This window comes from Peromyscus leucopus, chromosome 1, assembly GCF_004664715.2.
Source record: "Peromyscus leucopus breed LL Stock chromosome 1, UCI_PerLeu_2.1, whole genome shotgun sequence".
Taxonomy (NCBI): Eukaryota; Metazoa; Chordata; class Mammalia; order Rodentia; family Cricetidae; genus Peromyscus; species Peromyscus leucopus.
Genome location: NC_051063.1, coordinates 122944125 through 122971751, shown reverse-complemented (window position 1 = coordinate 122971751; position 27627 = coordinate 122944125). Strand labels below are relative to the sequence as shown.

Below are 27627 nucleotides of genomic sequence, written 5' to 3'. Positions count from 1 at the left end.
AAAGACACTCAGGAAGAGACAGCCACATCACAGACTAGAGGAATGCAAACAATAGGAAACTGTGCTGTGGGACGGTCTGTATGTCAAATTGTTCTGATTGGTCAATAAATAAAACACTGATTGGCCAGTGGCCAGGCAGGAAGTAGGTGGGACAAGGAGAGAGGAGAATTCTGGGAAGTGGAAGGCTGAGGCAGAGAGACACTGCCAGTCACCGCCATGACCAGCAGCACGTGCAGATGCCGGTAAGCCACCAGCCACATGGCAAGGTATAGATTTATGGAAATGGATTAATTTAAGCTATAAGAACAGTTAGCAAGAAGCCTGTCACGGCCATACAGTTTGTAACCAATATAAGTCTCTGTGTTTACTTGGTTGGGTCTGAGCGGCTGTGGGACTGGCAGGTGACAAAGATTTGTCCTGACTGTGGGCAAGGCAGGAAAACTCTAGGTACAAAACTGCTGCACACTCCTGGAACGGCCCAAACCTGGAACACAATACTAGATCCTGGTGAACATTTGAATCAATAGGAAGTCTCATTAGGAAGTCTCATTCACTGCTGGTAGGAATGCAAAATAATCCAAAACTGAAAAAAATGTATGTTCCTATCACGTGACCCCAGCAATTGTCTTCCTTAGTATTGACCTAGAGAGGAGTTGAAAACTCTCCACACAAAACCTTGAAAATGGATGTTAGCTTAGTTACTTTTATTACTGCTGTGATAAGACACCATGACCAAGGCATTTCATTTGGGGCTCACGTTTCCAGAGGGTAGTAGAGTTCATAGCCATCATGGCAGAGAGTGAGGCATCAGGCAAGCAGCAAACCGCATGGCACTGAGAACTTACATCTGGTTCACAAGCAAGAGCCACACAGTGCTAACTGGGATGGTGTGGGCTTTTGAAACCTCAAAGCCCATCCTCTATGACACACCTCCTCCTTCAAGGCCACACCTTCTAATCCTTCCTAAACAGTTCTACTAACTGGGACCAAGCATTCAAATACATGAGCTTATGGGGGGCCGTTCTCATCCAAACCACCACAGTTGTTTATAGTAGCTTCATTTATAAGTGAGAAAGCTTAGAAGCAACCAAGATTTCCTTCAGTAAGCCAAGGGATAAATTATAAAACACTTAGACAATGCAATGCATTGCTAAAACCAACCAACCAACCAACCAACCAACCAACCAACCAACCACCCACCCAACCAACCAACATGGTCCTTGTGGGATGCCTTAGTGGTTAAAGACACATACAGCCAAATCTGACAACCTGAATTCCATCTCCAGGACCCACATTATGGAACAAGAAAACTAACTGACTCTTGTAAGTTGTCCTCTGACCTCCACACTTGAGTCCCAACCCAACCCAATCAATCAATCAATCAATCAATCAATCAACATAATAAAAGAAATTTTAAATAAGCAAACAAAAAGACATCAGAAAAAGAGCAAAAAAGGAAGCAAAATCATTACAAAAACTAAAATTGTAAGATGAGTCAGGCATGGTGACACACACTTTTGATCCAGAGGCAGGCAGATCTCTGTGAGTTTAAGGCCATTCTGGTCTACATAGGGAGTTCCAGGACAGCCAGGGCTATACAGAAAGACCCTCTCTCAAAAAGACAAAGAAAGAAATAAAGAAAAAAGAAAAAATTCAAATTATAGCAGAAAGTTTAAATCCCCAAGCTGCTTCTTTCAAGACATCGACAACATAAAATTCAGCTGGGCCAGAGAGATGGTTTAGTTAAGACACTTGCCACCAAACTTGATGACCTGAGTTCCCAGGACCTGTATGATGGAGAGAGAACAGAATAAATGTCTATGAACTTGATTTAGGAAAAAGGAAAGCAAAAGTGTGTAAGATCACATATGAGAGTGTAAACAGTCACGTGCAGAATTTTGCTTGGTTTTTTGTGGCAAAATCTTTGCTGTTTCACATGCTCGTCTGGAACTCGTGGACTCCAGGAGTCCTCCCACTTTACCCTCTGGAGTAGCTGGCTAACAATTTGAAAACCTATTATCAATGGATGATTTCCAAGCAAAATACAATTTATCAGAATCCCAGAAGAGTAGAGGTTGAATAACCCCATTGTCAGATAGGTGGTTTAAAATCTACACTGTAATGTGTCTATCATTCAAGTTTCAAGACAGTTTCACACTCAGTTTTCTGTCCAAATGTAAAAGAAAAGATTATCCTAACGTTTCTGACTTTTGTTTTTTCAGATCATAGAACAATATGAAATGCTCCTTTTTACCACTCTAAAGGCAGTGGGACCTGGGAGTAGAGCCTAAAACGAGGTGGACAAATGTCTCACACAATAGCCAACTTTATTCAGAGTACAGACAATTTATACTCTGAGGGTTAAGAAGAGTCACACAAGTAAGGTGTTCAACACAAGGACAAGTCACATGTGACAAAAGCATGTTTTCCCATAGAGGCACGTGAATTAACAGCAGCTGACGTAAACTCAGCCCTAACTGCTACACACCTGAAGGAGCATGAAAACACATTCCAAGAACAACTGAGAAACTGAGGTCACAAGATTCTTGTCTTATTTTCTTGGAGTTTTCTCACAAGTACTCAGAGTTTTCACAGGACTCCATTCTTGGACTGTGTCCCACACTCCTCAATTTAAGGAATCTAATTTAGCTTTAGATACCAGCACTTAATTAATATAGTAGAGTCATGGGCATGCATCTCAGTCTCACTCACGACAGATTCTAAATGTCAGTACATGGACTCTGATGGTGTCCCAAAAGAATAACATACTTTGACCTAAGAGTTATTTGCAGACTTTCCGAGTATTCTAATCAAAATGTTTTATTAATTTACAATAGAATGTTATCTTTAAAACACTGAAATCTCAGCAGAAAAGATAAAATCTCCTATCTACTCAATTACTGTCTTTCAACAATATTTTATATTTGCCTTGAATCTCTATACCTTTTGTTCAGTATATTCATAGGTATTTTATATTGTCACTTTTAGATGGATTCCTTTTTAATTAAAAGGTTACATTTATGTGTGTGTGTGTGTGTGTGTGTGTGTGTGTGTGTGTGTGCAAACACCCCCCAGCCCATGGGGGGGGGCTGTCAGAGGACAGTTTGCAGGAGTCAGTTCTCTCCTTCCATCACGTGAGTCCGGAGATTGAACTCGGATCATCAGGACTGGCTCAAGTGTCTCTACCAGCTGAGTCATCTCGCTGACCTGGATGGGTTCCATTTTCTCACACTTTGTAACAGGTGTATAACAAGTTTTAACTATTAACCTAAGCAGCCATTCTGAACCTTCTAATGGTTTACCACTGACATCTTTTTAGAAAGAAAATCCTGTCATCTGAAAATGGTATTTTCATTTCTTTGTTTCCTAATGATTTTGCCTTTCTTTTTTGGACTCTGGATAGAAAATCTACTACCATGTTGAATATTAGCAGTGAAAATAGGTATTCACATTTTCCTGTGACAATAATTGTCTTTTAAGTCATGTGTACAATAGGTTTCTGCTAAAAAGCTTTTCATCAAATTGTTATCCTCATTTTGCTAAGTAGATACTGGATTTTAAAATGTTAGCTATTGAGATAATTGTATAGTATTAAACCTCTAAATTATTAACACAATAACTTGCAGTGATAGGTTTTCTAATTATTTCTGGGAAACCAATGCTTTATCTATCTACATCAGTGGTTCTCAGCCTTCCTAATGTTGTGACCCTTTAATGCAGTTCCTCATGTTGTTGTGATCCCCAACCATAAAATTATTTTCATTGCTACTTCATGACTGTAATTTTGCTACTGTTACAAATTGTAATGTAAATATCTGATATAGAGGAATATGTGACCCCTGTGAAAGACACCCCCAAATGGGTCACAACCCATAGGTTGAGAACCACTTATCTAGATAGCCTGCAAGGTAGGTTTGCTGATTGGTCTAGAGCTTTGTCTCTAGGTGAGCTTAGCTCCAAGTTTTCTCTTGTGCTATCTTTGCCAGGTTTAGTAATTAAAACACTAACCGCACTGGCTGGCTTTGTGTGCCAACTTGACACAAGCTAGAGTCATCAGAGAGTAAGGAGCCTCAATTGAGGAAATGCCTCCTGAGATCCAGCTGTAAGGCATTTTCTCAATTAGTGATTGATGGGGGAGGGCCCAGCCCATGGTGGGTGGTGCCATCGCTGGGCTGCTGGTCCTGGGTTCTATAAGAAAGCAGGCTGAGCAAGCTATGAGAAGTAAGCCAGTAGCTAGCACCTCTCTTTGGTCTCTGCATCAGCTCCCGCCTCCAGGCTCCCGCTCCTGTCCTGACTTCCTTCAGTGATGAACAGCCAAATAAACCCTTTCCTCCCCAACTTGCTTTTTGATCCTGGTGTTTCGTTGCAGCAATAGAAACCCTAACTAAGACACTAAGGTTAGTAAATGATATGAGTATTTCTTATGCTAAAATACAGCATCCATGACAGCCAACCAGGCAGGTAAAGGTCTGCAACTTGATGGCAGTGTTCCAGGAGGAGCCAGGGTGCCTACTCCAGGGTGAGAAAAGCACAGGCCATGCCTAGAGTGGGTCTCACTGCATCGCCCTGGCTCCCTGTCCTTCTTACTCCTCCTCCTTCTCACTGTGTAGTTCTGGTCAGCCTGGCACTCTCTACAGAGACGAGTCTAGCCTTCAGTTCATGGAGATCTGCCTCTGCCTCCTGAGGGCTGGTATTAAAGGAGTGTGCTACCATGCCCAGAAAGTTACATCTTCTTAAATGAGTAAGAAAAATTAAATGGGTTTGGCTCAAACTGGTAACAAATTAACATTTTTGCTTCTGATTTTGTATATAAAATCCAGCACCTTGGACTGTATGTAAGATCCTTTCTTTTTTAAACCTGCTTTCATGGACCAATTCTTGTTTCCTTATTTTGTTCCTTTGCTTCAAAATCTGGCCCCAAACTTCAGTGATCCAAAGGAGCTGTTGGAATTCATTCCTACAGCCAGCTTTTGGTTTGCATATTCCTGGAGAACTCTGACAGTGTGGCTAGTGCTGCCCCCGAAGTTTATGTCTTTTCCTGCAACCTCACAATGTGAACTTACTTGAAAATAAGGACACACTGCACATGTGTTATACTAGAACCGATGGGCTTTTTAATCCAATAGCATTGATGTTTTTATAAGACACAGAAACAAGCAGAAACAGGGAGAACGCCGCCGTTTGAGAACAGACGGAGTGAGGCTCCTCCAAGACATAGCACACACGTGATTCTAGCAATCACCGGAAACTAAGAAAAGGCAAAGAAATCTGTTCAAAACGACAGAGGAAGCCTGACTCTACCAAGAGGCAAATGTCAAAAACAAGTCTGTGGTTTAAGGTCTCAGCATTTGAGGCCTTCTTGGGGCTGGGCTGGGCTGCCCAACCCGCCCCCCCCCCCCCCGGAAACGAATCCAAAAGGGATTTTACTTATTTTCTTAGACTCAAAATTACCACGTCCCCGACCAAGGAAGGCCAGGACGCTCTCTGTCCCTTCCTCGGTGAAGATGCATGGGCTCGCAGCCAGGGGGAGAAAAGAAGGCTACCGAGTAAAGACCCCACGGAGGTGCAGAGCTCTATAAGCAGGGTGGCAAGACTGAGCAACACTAAGAAGCTTAACAGCCAGGGCTGGGTGGCGCAAGGCCGCAAGGAGCGTCGCCGGGGCGGGGCGGCAGGCTGCAGTTCCCGGGATGGCTCCTGCGGGGGAAGCTGAAAGCAGCACACTCAAGCCGCGACGCATCCCTCCACACCCACCCAGGAACCAAAACCCTGTCCCTGAGTCTCCGCGGCCCTGTCGCCAAGCAAGCCAGTGATTGGTGCCGCGCTGCTGCGTGAGGCGGGACTTCCTCCCCACGCCCGAGACCGGAAGGGGACTAATTTTCCACCGGAAGGAGCGAGAAGTTGAGACCAGCAGCCAGACACCTGATGCTGGCCCCTCTTGTCGCGTCAAGTTTGGCCATTATCTGGCCTCCTGTGGCGGCGGCGGCGGCGGTAGCGATGCTGTCCCGGTAGGCTGGCTGGCGTGGCAGGCGTCAGAGGAATGGGAGTAGAAGAGATGGGTAAGCTACCCAGGCGTCGATCCTGCTTCTCTGTGCTTTATTTTCTCCATCTTTTTAATAAAGAGGATTGAAAGCCCACGGAGCTGCGGTGGTGGGTAGTTGTGCAAGAAGACACACGCACTCACACAGACTAAAGTTTAATTAAGCACCCACACATGCGTAGTAAGTACATACATGCACACACACTTACGTATTCACAGAGCTGATGAGTATCGGCTCTGCAGATCCAGGCATTCCGAGTCGACGACTCTTGTTTGAGGAATCACCTGTAGCAGTCATTTTAAGCGCGCTTGCACGCACGCGCAACTCACGGAGTTGGTGATTTTTAAGCTTCTTGACTGTGTGAGCAACGTCATTTGGTATTAGAAGTGGAACGAAGACATCTTGATAATACATCTTATTTCAGCTTCAACTGAAGAGCAGCAAGGAGACCGGTGGGAAGTCGCACCGTTTGTTAAGAATGGAGTCATGACTAAAATCTCATTTCCAACTCAGAATTCTTTTACACTGTAGTCTATGCAAATTGCTTTTAAATTGCTTTCAGATGGTAGGAGGTTGGAGACTTGAAGGAAGTGAAGAGGGTGGTGAGGGGCATTTAGATACCCGTTTAATGGCTCAGTAGGTAAGAGCATTTGTGGCTCTTACAGAGGATCGGGATTTGGTTCCTAGCACCCATGTAATATTGCTCACAATGACGTTTTGTTGTATAGGCAAATGGTTATGTTGAATTGTGACATGGGCAGAAGTAGCACCTGAAATGCAGTAATATGCACAGTAGTAGAAGCTGTATAATTCTAGACACAAGGATACAAATGGGCTTACATTTTGTATTTTCTTTAAAAATCCTGTTGCCTGTCATTCCTGCTAGGAATTGATACCAGGGCCTCAAACATGTGTGCAAGCCGAAGCCCCAGCCTTCACTGCTGTTATTGTCTTAGGTAAATGACTCAGACCTATTTCTAGAAACTTACCAGTTCATTTGATTGGGATGTGGACCAGCGACAGGTCGTTTCCATTTCTGCTCCTTCTGTTGGCCAGTTAGCTGCGTCTTACCTTCTGCTGGTGACCAGCTGTGTTCCATTCTGTTTCCACCTCCCGTCTCTCTTTAGCATGCTCATGAATGTTTAATTGGTAAGTAAGTATACAAAAACATGCCTGTTATTGACTGTGATGGTTATGTAAGTAGGGAAGTGTTGTTTAAAATTTCTTACATTGGGCTGGGGAATGTAGCTCTGGCAAGGTGGGTAACTTGTGTGAGCAAGACCCTGGGTTTGATCCCCAGCATATAAGGTGGGAGGAGGGGAGAACCCATAAACTCTTATGTAGAAATCTTTTAATCAGTTAAATGTTATTTTTGAGAAATTGGCTTAGGGTACTTTGAAGAGCTGGGAAAATACATTTCTGGCCTAAAATAATGGACTTCAGGATCCCACAATGAAAATTCTGACCATCCACTGCCTTGTTAGAAAAGAATGAGGAGCTGGAGAGATGGTTCAGTGGTTAAGAGCACTGGCTGTTCTTCCTGAGGACCCGGGTTCAATTCCCAGCACCCACATGGCAGCTCACACCTGTCCGAAACTCCAGGTCCAGGGAATCTGACACCTTCACACCAATGCACATAAAATAATTTAAAAAAAAAAAAAGGATGAGATTTCAGTAATGATGAAATGATGAGTGCTTCTGTTTGATTTCTTCTCTCAGAATATTTAAATCTGAGCAAAGTTGTTTAGAGAAAAGGACTGTTGCTAAGTACTGAGTTTCTTTAATTGTTGCTTTCTGTCACTTTGTGAGGGGGTCTATAAGATGATTTTTAAAGACACTTCATAATGAAGAAGGAATCCAGTAAATAGCTGTGGTCTTTACAAGTTTGCCATTACCTTTACAGGGTATAATTTCCTCTATGAAAACCTTAGGTTATAAACTGTGAGGGTGGCCTCTGCAAACACCACAGCCAGCAGTGTCCATCCATGTGAGGCAAGAAGGAAGTTTGGTTCAGCATGATTCAGTAGCTGGAGTTGGCTCAAACTTCTAGAGTCTGACCCTAAAGTGGTTTATTTTAGGCATATTTAAGATAGTACAATTTTGAAAAAAAAGTTTCCTTGTGTAACACAATCCCGTGTGCACAATAAGGTATAATTACATTGAAACTCTTTTCAAAGTACATGTCACCTCTTCTATAGAGATAAATTCTATAGCTAGACTACATGTGTTAAAGGGCCTTGGGAAGGATCTGGTGTGGTTTCAGTCATATAAATAGTGCAAAGGTCACTAGGCTGTTAGCCACCTCCAGTCCTGTTTGTAAGGGTTGCGGGGCAGGTGTGGCCTGGCCCTGCAGATATCACAGAGGTCACCTAGCCATCTCTGGTCCAGTTAGTAAGAGTTTGTGGAAGCCCTGGCCATACAGATAGCACAGAGGTCACTTAGGCTATTAGCCAACTCTGGTCCAGTTAGTAAGAGTCTGGGGAAGCCCTGGCCATACAAATAGCACAGAGGTCACCAGGCTATTAACCATATTCAGCCTTCTGGGCAGAAAACAGGTTGTATATCTTTTCCTTTGAAGAGACAATCCTTCACATTTAACATTCCTCATTTCCCTAGTGTTTATCTATGAGCACAAGGACTTTGTACTCTCTTCAGTAAACTAGCAGATAGCCATATTGTTGTGCCATGCTCAAAGTGTCAGGTAGATAGTTAAAGTTAGTAGGTCAGGGGCAACTTGGACACACTAGTCTCCAGGATTATGAACCAAATTTATGATTCAGAGTACTTAAAATAGCATATCATAGATCTTTGGGCCATTTAAGAATAGTCAAAACAATACCAAGTATTAAATGTGAGTGTCAGAGTTTTCTTGTAGTAATGGGGGGATCATTCTATATCACACTCAACACCACCCTTGGTTCTTCTGCACTTGTTTGGCACAGATTAGGAGTCACCACAGTTACTAATGGGACTGTCAGGCCCCTAGGTGTATTTGGACAGAAGAGAAGTACTGTCCATGTTTTTAACCTCATCCCACAGCCCCCAAGAGCATACATTTGACAGTGCTTTGATTTTTAATGAAAAAGCTTTTCCTTTGATTTGTAAGCTAATTTGATATCTTGTGTTTCTTTTCAGGTATGAGTTTGCTGAAAGCAGGGAGCAGTTGTTTCCATGCTATGAGTATTCAGAGATTATGCAGCCACAACCTTGCCTTTGATATGCATAATTCAAGGGGAGCAGACACAGGCCAGTGGTTGTAATATCACCACTTGAGTATTATGTCAATGGTGAGTGTGTGGCATGTAACTCAGCTTGAGAGAGGTGGGAATTAGGCAGTGCTTCCCAGAGGTGATTCTGAGCCACACAGGCATTAGGAGAACAGAGAGGAGGAGATCCACTCTAGGTATCTAGGAATCAGTTGATGGTTTATAAAGTATAAATGATAAAAGGACAGTATTGAGTATCTTAACTTTTTCCAGCATGCTGTCTGTACTTCCGGATGTTGCTTCTTGTTTCTTCCTTCTCTCTTGCTACTTCCCCCTTCAGATTAGTGTTTGGGATGTGGAAGGAAATAGAGTAGACGACAGATTGAGGGGCAGGCCTATGGAAAGTAATGTCCACGTCCAGTCAGTCCATTTCTAAGAAGTATGCTCCTGTTTTGTTAAAGGAGACAACTGAGAAACTCAAGTTTTGTTGGCTGGGTGCTTTCCTAGTGGGTGCATTACATCCTGTCTCCAAACCAGTCTGTTTAAATTGCTTAAGTTCCCTTTGGGTAAAAGATTCAAATGTAGGCTCAGGAATCAGGGGAAGGGTAGATTTGGGTCCTAGTTCATACTACGGAAGTATTTGGCTTAGTAACTGCATGTCATTTGAATCAGCTGTAACCTGTTTAATTTAAAAAACTCAAGTAAATGGTGGTTTAATTCTACCAAATTTGAGTGATTGAAAACATCAGAGAAACCGGATTCCGGCAGAGTCTGAGACTAGGAAGAAAAGTCAGTCCACCTGTGAGTTGAGCTCCTTTATTTCCAGGATTGGTGTCAGCAGAAAACAAACAGTGACGTGATGGGACACAGTGAACTTGACAAGAACCATGCAGCCACAGCTCTTTGGAGTGGCAGTGGTGCCAGGTCATCGGTACCCTCCTTGCTAATGACAGGTGCTAAGGGTAAACTGTCGCCTTGCATTTAACTCTGTCAACCATTGGCAGTAAGGGACCCGTGTCTGCAATGTTGAGATCTCTTAAAGCCTAAAGTTCTGAATTCTCTTTTCTTCACTGTCTAGGCATTTTAAGAACGGTGGTTTGAGAACAGGTTTGTAGTCTAGACTAGCCTTAGACTTGGGGCAGTCCCCCTGCTTCAGCTTCCTTAGTGCTGAGATTACAGGGGTGAGCTACCGTGCCTACCTTTTAGTTTAGTTTCTTCAGACAGGGTCTCATGTAGCCCAGGCTGGCTCAGACTTGCTATGTAGTTGATGATGCCCTTGAACTCCTGATCCTCTTGCCTCTACCTTCCAAGTTCTGGGATTACAGGCATGCCTAGCTAAAGAATAATAATGCTTTAAATGGTGGATTTAGTCATGGATTTAGTCATATTCTTCTGGAGACTAAGAAAACAAGAGTCCTTGAAGTCAAGCTGACTCTGCCTTTAGCCTCCTAAATGAAAAGGTAGATAGAACAGGTCTTGTTTGCAAAATAAATTCAAGACCTACTCATCTACCAACAGCCATTACCTACTTTCTGCTGTCTTACCACAGAAGATAGTTGGAGTGAACGGACAGATGAGAACGGTGGGGGAAGCCAGAGTAGGCACAGTCTCACTCTACTAGTGATAGGAAGGAGCCTGGAGGTCAGACAGGGCTTTTAGAAAGCTGAGAAGACGTTTCCCATAGTGCAGGTTTTGAGAATCGTATCGTTTACAGAATGCCACAGCAGAGTAAACTGTGCTGTGTACAGCTTCTGGTGAGCGAGTCATGTAGGGTGGTGATGTTACCAGATTTGAGGCTGGGACGTTGAGAATGCCCAGCGGCTGATAAACTTGTTCTGTTTTGCACTGATAGCCAAGTACATGCTTCAGAAATATTTTACTGCATGCGTCCAAGTGATTATCATCATTTGAACCAGCAGGGAGCCCATTATTTTTACTGTGTGTGTATATGGGGGCTGTGGGGAGTGCAGAGGAGGTTTATGTGCCATGATAAACATATAAAGTTCAAAGGACAACTTGCAGGGTCTTCCCTTCCTTCCATCACATGGGTTCTGGGGATTGAACTCAGGTCATCAGGTTTGGCAACAGGTACCTTACCTGCTGAGCCATCTCTCCAGTCCTGGGAGCCAAACAAACATAACAGTTTTTGCCATTTACGGTGGCTCGTGCTTGTGATCCCAGCATTTGGGAAGCTGAATCAGGAGGATTGCCACACATGTAAGGTCAGCCTGGGCTACTTAGTGAGACACTGTCTCAAACAACCAAAAACAAATCGTCACCACCAACCACAACAAAAACAAAAAAAAAAATTCTGTAAATAAAAACTCTAATTTGACCAGAAGTCAGTACTGTTTTATATCCCAGCTCCCTAACTACTTGTTCATTCTATCTGTAAAGATGTTACATTCTGGATAGTCTGGCTACTAAATGCTCGCTAGTTCCCGCCATGCCCAGTGAAGGCTTTATGGGTTCTTTCTCCTTTGGTAGGGTGGGGGGCCAGCACTTGTGGTGACCCAGTCATCACAGGAGTTACACAGTGAGCCAGGGGCCGCTGGGAGAAGAGCAGATGTTAGTGTAGTTTGGTTTAACTGCCCAGTATCAGGGATCGTGGTTATAGTGGTCAATCTTTTTAAAATACTTTTCTATCCTGGGTGTGGTGGCAGGAGTTCAAAGCCAGCCTGGTCTAAATAGCAAGTTCCAGGATGCCCCCCAGGGTTACATAGTGAGACCCTGTCTCAAACATACACTCATACACACACAAAATTTTTTTTTTTAATGTTATTCTGTTTTTGTTTTTTTTTTAAACAGGTTTATCAGCAGGTTGCAGCTGAGCATGACCGTGAGGTAAACACTGCCCCTGGTTGAAATTTAGTTTCATCAGCTTCTGCATGGGATTGTAAGGACATGGAATATATCACAAAATCCAGCAGGTTTCCCCTTTTAGATTTATCTTTTCTTCTTGAAGAAGATAACATGCTTAAACAAAGGTTCCTTATGGTTAGTAACTGTGATTCTTAAAGTTGGTCAACCCCTAGTTTAGGTAAATTGTAAATGCCAAAGATCTAGATATCTTGTTAAATTAAAAAAAGTATTAAAATCTTAACAGGTGTCATGTTTTTGCCATTTACCCATGTTTGTGTTCTGTGTGTTACATTCCAGGAATTCCTACTAGAACTCTGAAATCAAACTGGCCATGTCTGTGATCCATTTTTCCCATTTGGTGGTTTCTATTTCAGTAGCTGAGAATACCTTTCACTATATACACATGCATATTTCATTAACAGTTTCAGCCAGTTCTGTGCAAGGTTAGAGGCCCAACTTGGCAGGGCAGGTGTGTGTGTGGGAGTGGGGGACAGGGCAGAGAGGAAGAGACAGACAGACAGACAGACAGACAGACACACAGAGAGAAGCTGTTAAACTCTCAGGTGATAATCAGTAGTCTGAACTGCTGCTCACCCAAGTATAGTCTGGAAGGAGATGAGAGTTATTGTGTCAGAATTTGACAGTCTAGAAAATAAAGTTCCAAAGAGAAGGGTGTTTCCGTCAACAAAGCTTGGGTAGTCAGAGTAGGACTTTGCTGTGTTGGGTGGTATCGTGGGACATGGGACTCAACAGTCTCCTGCTGTTTTACAAGTGGATTTCTTGCTCTGCAGCTGGAGTCCTGAGCTTTGACAATGACATGCACAGGATATTGGAAATGTGAACAGGGGAGCCAGGAATGCAGCTGATGGAGCCAGGTACCGTGGTCACTAAATGGCACCTGAGAGCTGCTGGCTAGAGTGTGTTCTTCTCACTAGGACCCAGCTTTGACTTTGGTGGGCTGATGATTACTTTGAAACATCATAAATATACCACATGTCATTTGTTTCTTGGTACTTAGGTTTGTTATGATGCCTCACATCCCTGAGACAAATACTTTTCCTTGTTTGAAGGGAAACAGAGGTCTATACGGTTTTAGGTAAAGTAGGTACAAAGTAGCAATCAGACCCAGTTCTTGGTTTCAAATCTGGCTGCTTACATTTTGTGACAATATCTAGAATGAATCATCACTAATGTTCTTTCTCATATCTCTATCTATCTCTGGCCCTTTCCTTATCACATAAGGAAAGCGCCCCATTCACAAGTAGATCGTGTGTGTGTGTGTGTGTGTGTGTGTGTGTGTGTGTGTGTGTGTAAGAGTAAGTAAGTAATGCTCCCCTGAGCCACAGGTGCCTTCTGTTCCTTCACGCTGCCTTCAGGTTTCCTTCCTCCCACTATAGGTGCTTTGCTATAGTTTTGAAAGAGCCCTGCCATCATTCCCACCAAGAGCAGCATAAAGCTGAGGAGCAGTGGTTGGAGGAAGACGGCCCTTGTTTACACAGCATGTATGGGTGTGCACCTGTCGCCGTGTTAGCCCCCAGGGTCGACTTGTAAACAAGGCACACACAGTCCTGCCCTTCGGCATCATAGAGGACCACCGTGAAGGAGAAGACCGGGTGTTAGAGAACAGTACACGGGGAGGGACTTGCCACGCTGCTGCCAGCTTGTTAGGAAACATGGGCTGGGTGGCTGCCTTAGCCACTCCTCTACTGCTGGCCCAACACTGTTTACAAGTTCAGAGTTCTTCTGAGACCCAAGACAATCTCCTAACTGTAACCCCTGTAAAATCAAAATCAAAATGCAGATCACATACTTCCTTCCAACATACAGTGGCACAGAATATACATTACCTTTTCAAAGGAAGGAAGGGGAGTGTAGTGAGGAAATACTGGACCAAAGTGAGACCTAAGCCCAGCAGAGCTAACTAAATTCTGTATCTCCATGTCTATATCAAAGCACGCTTCAGAATCATTTCAGTCATGTTGACTGCAGCACACTTCTCTCTCTCTCTCTCTCTCAGGCTGGTTCCACTCCCTGTTAGCAGCTTTCCTTGGCAGGTATCCCACAACTCTGGCATCCCCAACATGTTTTGGTTTCCAAGGTAATCAACCTTTGCAGCTTCACACTCTCTGGGCCTCCATGCAGGGGGACACATCTGCCTTCAGTGGATATCCTTAGCTGTGGAGGAAGATTCCACAAGCCCTTGTATTCTTGACTCAAAAGCCAAATCACAGCCGGATGGTGGTGGCGCACGCCTTTAATCCCAGCACTTGGGAGGCAGAGGCAGGCAGATCTCTGTGAATTCGAGGCCAGCCTGGTCTACAGAGTGAGTACCAGGAAGGCACCAAAGCTACACAGAGAAACCCTGTCTCGAAAAACAACAACAAAAACCATAAAAGCTAAACTACATGGCCGAAGCTGCCAAGTTCTACTGCTTGATGGGGCTGGAACATGGCCCCCTCACTCAGTTACATTTGCATCAGCTTCCTGTTGTGGATGACTTCCTTCACTGTTGAAGCTTTCCTTTAATCCTTTCACAAGTTGGAAGCTTAGCTAGGTGTACTCTTGCCCTGAGGTCCCACTCTATTCAACTAGCATCAGGCTCTTCTCTAAACCGTTTGTCTCCTTGAAGACAGGGCGTGGCTCTATAACAAACCTTTCCCAGTGCTCCTTTTCTCCTCAAACTGCATTTTTTATTTTGCCTTGCTCTTACTCCTTTTCATTATAAATCTGCATGAGAGCAATCATTAATAGCCACATGACAGGCTCAATGCCAGGCTGTCTTGAAATCTCTGCTAAATCCTAATCCAGAACTTCAATTTAGCTTCAGGTAGAATTCTAGGGCAAAGACAAAAAGCAGCCACAGTCTTTGCCAAAACGGTGTAAGAGTGGTCTGCAGGCCACTTACTAATACTCATCCCCCCTCAAACTTCTTGATCTGGGCCCCCACAGTTCAAATCACCCTCAGCACTGTCTTCCATGCTCCCATTAAGCCCCACTTAAATGTCAGACCGTTTTTTTAGTTCAAAGTCCCAAATTCTTCCATATTCCTCCAACAAACAGCATCGTCAGGCCTGTCATGGTAGGACTCCAGTCGCTGGTACCAACTTCTATCTCAGTCGCTATTCTGTTGCTGTGAAGAGACGCCATGACCAAGGCGTCTTAGAAAAGGTAATGGGGGCTCGCTTACAGTTTCAGAGGCTTAGTCCATTATCATCACGGCAGGAAGCATGGTAGCACTCACGGCACTGGAGCAGTAGCTGAGAGGTACATCCTCATCCACAGGCAGGCAGACTGGGCCTGGCGTGGCTTGTGAAACCTCAAGGCCTACCCCCCAGTGACACACGTTACCAACAAGGCCACACTTCCTAATCATCCTAATCCTTCTCAAATAGTGCCACTTCTGATGAGTAAGCATTCAGATAGATGAGCCTGTGGGGGCCGTTCTTACTCAGTCTACCACAATGGTCTTGAGACGAGTACCTGACTTCCTGGTACAAGGAAAAATACAAAATGGTATTTCTGCAGAGTTTTTTGCCTTCTTGGGTCTGTTCTTAGTAAATAGTGTAATGTCACAATGTGCAGGGGCTGCTGAAGCCATCGTGACCTCCTGACCCTATCCCTAGATCTATAGGCTAGGAGACTCAAAACACTTTCCATATCCACAAACAGACAAGTGTGGTTTGACCCCACAAGAGCTCTTTGAGTTCAGAGTCTGACCCCTCATCCGACAGCCTGGTCTGGTAATGGCTCCCCGGCACCACACAGGGAGCCGTACACTGGATGAGTTCACATCAGAGGAAATGGGCTCAGTACACCATCTACCAGACACTACCGTGAACTTGAGCTTGTGCTGGCCTCAGGAAACATGAATACCGAGGTCAGCCAGCAAGGTCAGGGTGACCCAGGGAGAGGACAGGAAGACCTGAAACACCATCAGAAGGCCTAAAAAAAAGCGACATGCTTTGGCATTGAGATGCCATTGCAGATCTTTAGGCGTCCAGCCTTCTCCAAAGAAAAACAGGGATGCACGAATTGGTGCAGCTGACAGCTGAATGTGTATAGGTGCTGAGCAATGTCCACGTTGAAAAAGGACAGCTTGGAGTTTTCATAGTCTAGCAGGATGCCGATCTTCTTCGGAGCAACTGTGATTCTTATGTCGGGAGTTGTCCTGTTGTGCAGAAATTCATACCGGTGCCTGAAAGTGCAATGTCGATACAGCAGAGCTTTGGAAACTGCAGTGAGCTGTTTGCAGAGTGTTTAGTACTGACTTGAGTTATACTCCTGCTGTGATTTCGCCCCTTTCTTGTAATCCCCGACTACCAAGTAACATGACATTTCCAAACTGCTTTCTCTAACGTTCGCCCCAAAGCTGTTTCAGATTTTCTTGAACGAATTCTGCACCTAAAAAAAGCTTTTCTACAGAACCATGGACTTCCACTGCATCAGAATTGTACAGAAAGAAGAACTTTGAAGCCAGTGTGTGACTCATTTGGAGTAAAGACATTTGAAACGGGGAGCTCTGTGGGCCCTCATGAGAAACAGGCTCTCTCTATGAACTGAGCCAGGACTCCATGACACCCACTTCTTAAACTTGCAACTGAGCAGGATGCTGTGGGCACCTGGCGGTCACAGGTGAGGGCTGAGCACTACCTGTACCCTTTTATTATATAACCTGTGTGCTTTGGAAAGTGGCCCAAATCAAAACGAGCCGCAGGACATAGACATCTGAAGAACCGTGTTGTCCAGAACGTCGGTTCGGACTCCCTAGATCCACACTCGTGGCAGCGAGCCAGCTGGTCTCCATCTCTGTTCCCTTCACACTCCTTTAAACTAAGCAGCTACTAGAGAGCAAATGAGTCCCTTCCTTCTCTCTACCAAGGGACTCAAGAGCATGAACCAAAACTATGGGTCTAGTGGAGGCCTTGTTCCCATCCTCCACTTGGCCCCCTTCTCCCTGCCCGCCCCCCAACTCCCATGCTTCCTTTATCTTCTCTCTCTGGCTCTAACCCTTGTTCTTTCCAAACTAAAGAAGCCTTTGAGCTTTATTCTTGGTTCAGGTTAAGTGTATGCAGAGCGATTCTTTCATCCCCAAAGTGGTTCTGAGGGTTAGCAGAGTCCAGTCTAAGCCAAATCTCTCCAGGGAAAGCTCTGTTCTCTCTATGCTTGGACATGACCAATGACATTCCAAGACCATGATACACTGGTCATGGCCAGACTTCATCAAGCCAAAAAGTGTCAGAGGCTGCATCTCCCGCCTCTTTGGGTTCCTGGCTGTCCAGGAACTCACTCTGTAGACCAGGCTGGCCTCGAACTCAGAGATCCACCTACCTCTGCCTCCTGAGTGCTAGGATTAAAGGCATAGCACCACCACTGTCTGGCCAGAGGCTGCATCTTATAAGAGGCGCTTAGAAAGTAGTTGGGACTTGGGGGGCATGCATGTGTGCTTTGTTTTGGAAGTTTTCAAGTAAAGGAAGGTGGTTGCCATGGCCTTATAAGTCCAAACATTTGGTGCATTGGCCAGGACTCTGGGATTTTTTTCCTCCATCCACATGGAACCATTCCATGCAGAGCTATTCTACACAGTGGATCTATTAGCCACACTGACCTAAGATGGAATTAGGCTTCTACAGCAGCTGTACACTAGGAATACAGGAGCTGAGCATAAATGAAGAAACAGCCAGTGGTTAAGAACTGCACTTGTGGAGCCAAACTGCCTGGGTTGGAAGCAAAGCTCTGATCATCCGTACTGGATGGAATATCCAGCCGCTGTAAGGGTGGCCTTTGATCACACTGTAGAAATACAGCATAGTACAGGCCAGGCATGGTGGAGCATGCCTTTAATTCCACCCTTGGGAGGCAGAAACAAGTGGATCTCTGAGTTCAAGGCCAGCCTGGTCTACAGAGTAGGTTCCAGGCTAGTTAGGACTACACAGTGAGACTTTGACTCAACAGGAAAAACAAAACAAAATAAAAAAACAAAACAAAAAAACAACTGTATAGGACACTGTTGGTACCTGAAGAGCACAGCATGAGCTTTAGCTGCTCTTTCTCTTTCAGAAGTGGGTGGTAACAACTCTTGGAACACCTGTGACTTTTCTAAGCAAACACGTGCACCTTGATTACTGTCAGGAAACCTCTTACTTGCGTCTTTTAAACCTTCACTTTGGGTGTGCAGACTGGCTTTACCTTGTGGAGGCAAATGTGTGCCTCATGCACCAGGACAAGCAGTTTGCTCCCAGGTCTTCCTGTTTCGGGACGTCTTCACAGGCCACACCGACGGTGTAGTCCAAACGCTCCTCTACCTCCACCTCCCAGTAATGGCGTCCTCGGACTGGAATCAGGTTTCCAATGACAGCAACACACCTGGTTTTAGAAAACAAAAGCATGGGGTGGGAGTGGAGGGGGGCGGGGGCGGGGGCGCGGGGTGTTAGGGTGCTTGTGTAGTATGCACAAGGCCCTGGGTTCCATCAAAAGGTGGGAACATGTTGCCGGGCGGTGGTGGCGCACGCCTTTAATCCCAGCACTCGGGAGGCAGAGCCAGGCGGATCTCTGTGAGTTCGAGGCCTGCCTGGGCTACCAAGTGAGTTCCAGGAAAGGCGCAAAGCTACACAGAGAAACCCTGTCTCGGAAAAAACAAACAAACAAACAAACAAACAAACAAACAAACAAAAAAGGTGGGAATATGTTTCATTTAGGGTGCCACACTAATGCTGAAGGTTGGAATATTACACCACCTGGCAATGGATGAGGTTAACACCGAAACCCACAGAACAGTTTCTGTTGCCTCTTAGAAATGGCTACGGCATTTCTAGTCATGAAGGTAGATTCACTGTAAGGTGGGAGGCGCTGAAGTATCGCCATATGCTTGAAGTTCATGACTGGCGTACAGAATAAAGGATCTCTGAGGTAACCTTTATGCTCGGGGTGACAGACTCCAGAGGTTGGGCTGGTGTAGACGGGGCCTGTGCAAGCCTGACAACCTGAGATCCACCCCCAGATCCCACAGGAGGTGGAAGGAAAGAGTCAATCCCACAGTGATGTCCTCCAACCCCCTCCCATGGCGTGTGTCTGTCTGCACTCACACATGTACACCACACACACTAAGGATGAGAACGATAAAACTTTCTTTTTTTTTTTTTCTTTTTTCGAGACAGGGTTTCTCTGTGTAGCTTTGGAGCCTTTGCTGGAACTCAGTCTGTAGCCCAGGCTGGCCTTGAACTCAGAGATCCACCTGCCTCTGCCTCCTGAGTGCTGGGATTAAAGGTGTGCACCACCACCTCCTGGCTGAGAATGATAAAGCTTTTGAAAGAGATTCAGAGAGTGACCTTAAAGCAAGATAGCACATTCCTCACCAGTCATCAAAGCTGACCCCCTGCCTCCACTGGGAACCATCACCGACAGCTCAGAGGGACATTTTGGTGTACGAAGTACTCAACAGAGGGAAGGTTTCCATTGCAAGTGGGGTCACATCAGAACCTCCAAAGTATCTATGTTTCATCTGTGTCAAGATTCCTGTTCTAGCCAAACCTAGTGCAGCCTCCAGCTGGGAAGATTTGTCCAACTGACATCAAACATCTTCTTCCACTCTTTAAGCCCTGTTTGATTGCCCGAGCAAAGCTTTGGGAAGGCAGCCCACATCTCTCCCTGTTGCAAATTCAGTGACTCAAATGGAAACCATCATGTTCCTGCCCCTTTTACCTGCCAGAGCCCCTGTTTAAAGTGTAACGGAGAGGGGTATGCACCTCTCAGATCTTCCTTTTGGCTAACAGTTCAGGGGCTGGGGAGCTAGCTCAGTCCTCGCCTTGTATCTATGAAGACCTGAGTTCAAGGCCCAGACCCAACTGAAAAACCTGGGGGCTTCAGAGATGACTCCATGTTTGTGTACTTAACCGCTGGGTTTGATTCCCAGCACCCCTATGGCAGCCCAGAAGTCTGTAACTCAGTTCCAGGGATCTGACACCCTGTTTCAGACTCTGTGTATCAGGAACGTGTGCTCAGACATACATGCAGGCAAACATTTGTACACACAAAATAATACAATTAAAAAATGCATAAGGTAGCTGGGCAGTGACAGTGCCTGCCTTAAGTCACAGCAGTTGGGAGGCAGAGGCAGGTGGGTCTCTATGAGTTCGAGGCCAGTCTCGTCTACAAAGTGAGTTCCAGGACAGCCAGGGCTACACAGAGAAACCCTGTCTTAGAAACACACACACACACACACACACACACACACACACACACACACACACACAGCTGGTATGGTGGTGTGACATATTCCTGGACCAGCTTGTCTAGCCTACTAGCTGAGCCCCAGCCCCGTAAGAGACCATATCTCAAAAACAAGGTGAATGGCTCCTGAGAACACCTGAGGTGGGTATAAGATTAGAATTAGCCTTTTCTTCCTTTGGCCATGGGGACAGCTTTTGGCCATGGTGGCAGCAATAGAAAGCACACCGGACAGGCTCCAGTGATGCCTTGTCTTTTGTAGGCATGTCTGACTCTGCTTGAAGAGACCTAGCAGACAGCATAGACAGTATCTTCCTCTCCATCCTTACACACAGCACAGCCATTCACAGGGCAACAGATACACTGGAATTGTGAATTAAAATAGGGCTCTCTAACTCAGCTGGACCCCTAAAGAGCCAAGACAATGGGTCTTCAACTCTCGCATATCTCAAGATAAAGTGCTAGGTGGCCAAAGCAGCCCCTCTAAAGAGGGATGGTCAGAAAGCATCTTCCAGAGCCAGGTATGTTGGCTCACCACCTGTCCTCCCAGAGTTTGGGAAGCAGGGACAAAGATAAGGCATCTGAGGCATTCCACAGCCACAGGAGATTCTTTCTCAAAAGAAGTTGAAAACCCATTTAAGTGAGACTTGACTGGGAGCACCTGCACCTCCCTGAGTACAGACAACTGTTCTTTTTTTTTTTTTTTTTTTTTTTTGGTTTTTCGAGACAGGGTTTCTCTGGGTAGCTTTGCGCCTTTCCTGGAACTCACTTGGTAGCCCAGGCTGGCCTCGAACTCACAGAGATCCGCCTGGCTCTGCCTCCCGAGTGCTGGGATTAAAGGCGTGTGCCACCACCGCCCGGCCAGACAACTGTTCTTAAACCGTCTCCATCTGCCCCTCCACCCATGCTTGCTCTACAGAAAGGCTTCTCTTAGTAAACTCCACCTTTACTTAATACCGCCGCATCCTGAAACTGTCTGTGGTCTGGGCTTCTCCTTGGACTGGTATAGCTGGGCAGCCAGGAGCTGTGTCTCCAGCTGCTGCTGACAGTGGTCGGGCCCCTGTCTTCCTCAGCAGGTCCTCTGAGCTCTAACTTCTGACTACCTGGAAGGAGAGGCCATGTTTCCTGGCTAAAGCCTGGCTGTTGATTCAGCCTTGAGAGTTAATCTGCCCATCTCCTTCTGTTGCTTTTTATTTTCCTCCCTATTGTATAGCAGCCCCTATTTTCAGCCTTTTATATCTCCTTGGAGAAAGAAGAACGGCATAGGCAAAATAGTTCAGCATAATGTGCCAAGCTCTAGAAGGAAAGAGCGAGCTGGACAGACAGACAGACAGCCCCCAGGTGACATCTGCCCTCAGGTCTTGTGTAAGGGCAAAGACAGTTTTCTGCACCCACTTTCGGACTGGTCCACTCCACCATGTTGGTCTAAAGCACCACTGGGTGAGGGTGATGGGGCAGGTAAGTAGGGGTGAGGACCAGGGCTTCTCTCCTGTCTCCTAGGGGCCAGAATGGTAAACATCTTTGTCTGCAGTTCTTCAGGCTAAGCCAGAAACTAAGGATCCAGGATGCTTCTCCAACTGCCACTCACACGCACTCATTTCATCCTTAGAAACCCTGACATCATGTATCACTTGCATCATGGTTTTGACTCCTCTTGGCTTTCCTAGAGGTTCAGAAGAAATACTCTAAAAAGGAGATCTGGTCTACCTTGATTTAGGAGGGAAGAGGGACACCTGCCGCCTGCCTTATAAATATTCACAAAACTAGCCAGGCGATGGTGGTGCATGCCTTTAATCCCAGCACTTGGGAGGCAGAGGCAGGCGGATCTCAGTGAGTTCAAGGCCAGCCTGGTCTACAAAATGAATTCCAGGACAGCCAGGGCTGTTGCACAGAGAAACCCTGTCTCAAAAAAAAACAAGGAAAAAATCCATAAAACTCATTAAGACAATCTAGTATGTTTTGAAAAAACAAAACAGAAAACTCATGAAGAAGCTGCAGAGGATCCCACCATGCTGCGGTCCCTTCCCTTCGGCTCTGCGGTGTGTGCACTGCTTTGTCAAATGAACTGCCAGGACTGTGAGGACAAGAGCTAAGGCAGTGCTTCTCAGCCTTCCCAATGCTTTGACTCTTTAAGACTGGTCCTCACGTTGTGGGGACCCCAACCATAAAATTATTTTCATTGCTACTTCATAACTAATTTTGCTGCTGTTATGAATCATAATGTTCTGATATTCAGGAGAGTCTTAGGAGCCCCCCGTGAAAGGGTTGTTAGACTCCCCTAAAGGAGTTGGGAACCACAGACCTAAGGGGAACCCTTCACAGCAAAGGGAAGTACTCAGAGCCTGGGTTCTACCATGTGCTATGTGACCTGATATCCTGGCCGTATCCCATAGTCCCCACAGCCTGGGACCTCCCTCTGCAGAGGCCACCACAGTCTTTCCCTCTTCTGGGTTCCTCCCCAACAGCTGCATCTTTTTGTCACAATCAGACTTCCTCTAAATAACAAAGGTAAGGTCCCCCGAGTGCTCCATCCAGTGGCCAGTCGGATACCTGGTAAACTGGGTCTTGCTGGGTGGCAGCTCCCTTCTGAAAGTTTGCTTCTCACTTCGAACCACTGTGAACCCATCTTCAGAAATGGTCAGCCAGGGATGGCAGGTGTCCTTGTTCAGCTGGAAGTAGCTTCCTGTGGAGGGAGGGAACATCTAGAAGCCCCAGCCAGTCATTGCCGGACTTTCCCAACGTGGCCTGGTGGCTTTACCCAAGCACACAGTCCGGTCCAGAGGGATGCACAGAAGCCCGCCCCTGGCAGTCATGAGCAACCTGTGGATAGGGATGGCCACTATTGTAGGGCGGGACTTGAACACTCAGTGCCATGCAGCAGTCTACACATCTTCTCCCCCTTAGTCCTTAGTCTAGGCTGTACCTAGACACAGGTGTTACTGTCTTCATTGTGTAGATGAGGAAACTTATACACAGGGGGTTAAGAAATAGGCTGGCAAGTGATAGCACTCAGATTGAACTCTCGCCTCTGATTCTAGAGACCAGGTCTGTACTTAGCAGGCTGGGAGTGTTTGTACCTGAGTAAGAATTTCTAACCTTACCAAAGAAGATCAAGAGAATCTGGGTTTTTGTTGTTGTTTTTTAGACAGGGTCTTATACTGCAGCCCAGGCTCATCTGAAACCGTTCTGTTGCACAGACTGGCTTTGAACTTGTAGCAATCCTCCTGCCTCAGCCTTTTGTATGCTGGGTGTGAGCCAAGGTTCAATCCTTTGCTGTTTAAAGAAGAGAGGACATAAAGCTGGCTGTCCTTCGCCCTCTGTGTCATTGTTTGTCTGTTTAGAGCCAGCCTCTGTTATTTCAAAACACCCAACTTGCTTTTCCCATCTCTGTGTCGAGAATATGAATGTGGGTTCTCCTGCCAATGGGAAGTGGGTTCTCCTGGCAGCCCTCTCCTGCCAATGGAAATGGGGACAAAGAGGCACAGTGTGTCTCTGTGAAAGGTCTCAGCCAAGGGAAATGTGTCCCCAAACATTGGCTAGGCCCTCTGCTTCTGCTGCTCACCTGGAGGCCACCCACTCAGCCGGTTTGAACTGGATTGCTCTGTGAAGCTTCTGGAGACCTGGCAAAGCTCAAGGTGCAGAGCTGTAGTAATGCCCCGAGAGGGGGTCATGGGAGTGTGGATGTTTCTAATGAGGCCTCTGCTCACTCAGGACTTGGACATGGGACATGCCAGTTCTCTGACATGATGAAGGCAGATGAGAAGGGATGTCAGCACCTAGTATGGTCAGACAGAACATGGAGGCAGGGAGGAGGCTGAATGGTGGAGACTCAGTTGACTTCTAACTCTGTGTGTGTGTGTGTGTGTGTGTGTGTGTGTGTGTGTGTGTGTGTGTGTCTGACAGCAGGAGTCAGGAGGTGGCCGTGGCTACTTGGAGTTCTTGAGGATGTCATAAAAACCCTCTTGCAAACCAGGGGTGCCTCACACCTATAATGCCCAGCCCTGGAGAGGCTGAGGCAGGAGGATTACCTTGAGTTCCAGGTCGGCTTGACTACATATTGCATTCCAGACCAGCCTGAGCTACAGAGTAAGATCCTATCTCAGCTGGGCAGTGGTGGCGCACACCTTTAATCCCAGCACTTGGGAGGCAGAGGCAGGCGGATCTTTGTGAGTACGAGGCCAGCCTGGTCTACAAAGCTACACAGAGAAACCCTGTCTCAGGGGAAAAAAAAGACCCTATCTCAAAACACAAAACCAACCAACCAAACAAACAAAAAACAAACAAAAGAACAAAAAAAAAGTAGGTAAGTATGTAAGCCATCCAGACCCAGTGGGTCTGCCTCTGGTACCTGAGGGGTATGGAGATAAACCTTGAGTTCTAGCACTTTCTCAGCCAACCCAAGTTCTCTGGGGTTTGAACCTTCATCTATAAACGGAGAGCAGGGGCTTTGAGGACCCAGGAGCCCCTTTGGGTCCATAATAGTTTTCTGGAGCGCTCTTAGCAGGACTGAGTCTACAACGAAGCGGCTGATCTTGCACGCCAAGAGTGTGGAGCCGGGGCACAGACCTGTGGTGTGCACTGTGGCAGGCTCACTCCTGGCACTGGTGCCTCCGACATTGAGGGCGCGGATGTAGATCGTGTAGCTGTGTCCGGGCTGCAGCTGTATCAGGGACTCACAGGTTGGGATGCCGACAACAGACCTGTGCACAGAAGCAGAGCAACCATCGGCATGAGCCCCAGCAGCAGCCATCCCCCTCACACCCACCGTGCTCTGACCCACAGCAGCACAGCCAGGAGGGTCACCAGAGCAGGCCGCCCACGGTTTGCCGCTTGCTTGCTTGCTAGTCTGTGTCTGGCCATCTCCCTCCCAAGCCCCTAGCACTGGGCTCCGAGTGTCTGCTGAAGGGTTGTGGAATATGCACCCTGTATCTGTTTCTGGCTGTTAGAGCCATGACCTCCCTGAGGGAGGGACTGAGTACACTCACTGTAGAATAATCCTGGACCCAGAGAAGCCTTTCGGTGTGTGTTTGTGAACAGACAACCTTGTTAAAAACAGCTGCCGCAGAGTAATCCCATTCATTTCAGTTGGACTGTTGTTGGAGCCCATTAGGTTTCCTAGTGCCTGTACCCAGCAGGACTGCATAAGAGGTTGATTGATTGGACCACAGGCCTGGGTACCAGGTGACTGTAACTAGCAAGGGGGAGGTCTTTTGCTCCACCCCTTGGCATTGTTATAAATAGACCTTGGGAATAAAGTTCTGGGCCAGTGGATGAGGATCCAGGCTCACCCGAGTCTATCCTGTGTTTTCTGTTTCTCTCGCCTCTCTTTCTAACTAAGTCTCTATCCCTCAATCCTCAAGAGTTCCTGGGGTAAATAAGTGCGGAGGCTGGTCTCCTACAGTTTGTATGAGAATACAAGCTTATAATGGTGCCATCTGGATTTCTGTGGCTGTCAAACTCATATCAGTTTAGTGGACAAGAGAAGTCTTCAGGATGGTGCTCATGAACAGACATGACACTTGACCCAGCCAAGGACTAATGTCATGTTGGAGGCTGCAGCTCAGGGCCAGAGGAGCAGGTCTGCTTGTTCATTCAGTAGATATTAATAAAGCATCTTCCATTCCAGGTGCTATATATATGCCCTGGGGAAACCTGCAGTCTGTATGGGAAGAGAGGCATTTCTCAAGAGACCACCATGGTATTCATGACAAGAAGAAAGTCAAGAAGGAGCCGGAGAAGGAAGGGTTGTTAGTATGGGATGAGGGATGGAGGGAGGAAGAGCCATAGCCTGTGAAGAAGCTACCACCTTCCCTTTGGTGATGGGACATGTGATTCAGTTCTGGGAGAGTGAGTACCACCTCAGAACACCCAGCCTGCTGACCTTTCCTCTGAGGGCTCCATCATTATGGGTTGATCCAAGGCCCCAGGTTATTATAAACAGCGAAGGAAACCTGGATCACTGTGGTGGACCCCTCCCCGACTTCTGTCTTTAGAAGTAGAAAGTAAAGGTCAGCTTTTGATGTGGCTATAGGCACATAGATGCTGTCAAGGACAGATAAATACATGGATATAAATACAGGATACACGGTAAGTGCCATGGCTGTCAACCAGCCCGGCCAGTGATGCTGAGTCTCCCCAGATCGAAGGAAAATGCCAAAGATCTGTGTGGGGTAACCAGGGGACTCCAAATGTTTGAGCTCGAGAGTAGTGTAAACAACTCTCATTTTATTATTAGAGCAAGCGAAGCACGAGGTGATGTTTACAGTTAGCTTAGGCAAATACAAGCACATCGAGGGAATATACCAGATGTTGTGTCTTATCATCTTTGGTCATGAGAGAAGAACCAAGGCTAGTCCTCCCAGGCCTTTGCCTTTCCCACAGAGACAATGTGGACATGCTTCATAGCCTTGCTTCAAGTGTGTTTGCTTATCATAGTTTATACAAGTCTTTATGGATTGTCCCCTGTGGGAAGGACATTCTGCATTCTGCCCCCATCCATAGTCTACAGTAAGTTCACACTTTCTTACACAGCCTCCCATACAAGGCAAGCATTAGAATTTGCCTCCCTTTCTGAGTGATTATGGAGGACGGGTAGATTGGGGGTGAGGGGCAAAGAGGAGGGGGGAGGGAATGGGAGGAGAGAAGGGAGGGGAGGCTGAGGTTGGGATGTAAAATAAATAAATTACTACTACTAATAAAAGAATTTGCCTCCCTAGCAGCTGGCCTCAAAGGCCGTCTCCATTCTCTCCCTGCAGCTCAGTGCGGTCCGGCACTCCACAGCAGAGCTCCTCTGGACTCCGTGCCAGGGGCCGGGCTGCCCAGCTGGATGAGTCCTTGATCTGTAAGCTTTAGAACGGCCTGGCTATGAGCCAGGAGCAGCCACACACTTCCTCTGTGGTGCCTCGCCATGGCCTCTTGGGACCCGTAGACCCTGGCGGCCACCATGTCCTGTCCTCATGGACTTGGGAAGGCCTCCCCCTCTCCAGACAGCTTCTGTGTCCTTTGCACATGGTACATTGAGTCTCGTTTGTCGATCCTGTGTCCTAACTTCAGTCACCTTAGCTCAGTTCCTGCAGTGTATCCAGCCCACTCCTGTCCCCGAGGTCATGTCCACCAAGTCCTTCTCCTCGCCCAAAACATCTGGCTCGCTCCTGCCCGTCTTGGGCTCAGTCCTCCCATCCTGGACTCAGTGTGAATGTCTATCAAAAAGCAGACCCCGCCTCCACTAGCGTTCCCTCCATCCTGTTTCTCTCTCTCTCTGAACTGGGTATTTCACACGTGGTTTATAAGTGTGCATG

The 27627-nt window shown here is 46.5% G+C and overlaps 1 protein-coding gene, 1 long non-coding RNA gene and 1 other non-coding gene across 7 annotated transcripts in view; 2 read left to right on the top strand and 1 right to left on the bottom strand.

The window, feature by feature from the left end:
- The first annotated feature begins 5851 nt into the window (after window positions 1-5851).
- On the top strand, window positions 5852-12349 carry LOC119086415. 4 transcript variants are annotated; one of them, XR_005089695.1, is made up of 5 exons: window positions 5852-6056; window positions 6925-6994; window positions 9174-9325; window positions 10071-10206; window positions 12053-12349. It is a non-coding gene; the product is annotated as an uncharacterized LOC119086415 (long non-coding RNA). The 4 variants fall into 4 exon arrangements; XR_005089692.1 differs by having other exon boundaries at window positions 5853-6056; window positions 10071-10197; XR_005089698.1 differs by lacking the exon at window positions 10071-10206 and having other exon boundaries at window positions 5855-6056.
- Window positions 10637-10764, top strand: LOC114696246. The gene has a single exon (XR_003734972.1).
- A 3284-nt stretch (window positions 12350-15633) lies between the features above and the next one.
- Fsd2 (fibronectin type III and SPRY domain containing 2) overlaps window positions 15634-27627 on the bottom strand; it is a 34833-nt gene continuing 22839 nt past the window's right edge. For both annotated transcript variants that reach the window (XM_028873795.2, XM_028873794.2), the window contains exons 10-13: window positions 24896-25029; window positions 22880-23012; window positions 18293-18469; window positions 15634-16301 (exon numbers count right to left, since the gene is read on the bottom strand). In XM_028873795.2, coding sequence (XP_028729628.1) covers window positions 16049-16301; window positions 18293-18469; window positions 22880-23012; window positions 24896-25029 — 697 coding nt within the window. In that variant the 3' untranslated portion in view covers window positions 15634-16048. The remainder of the gene's footprint in view (window positions 16302-18292; window positions 18470-22879; window positions 23013-24895; window positions 25030-27627) is intronic.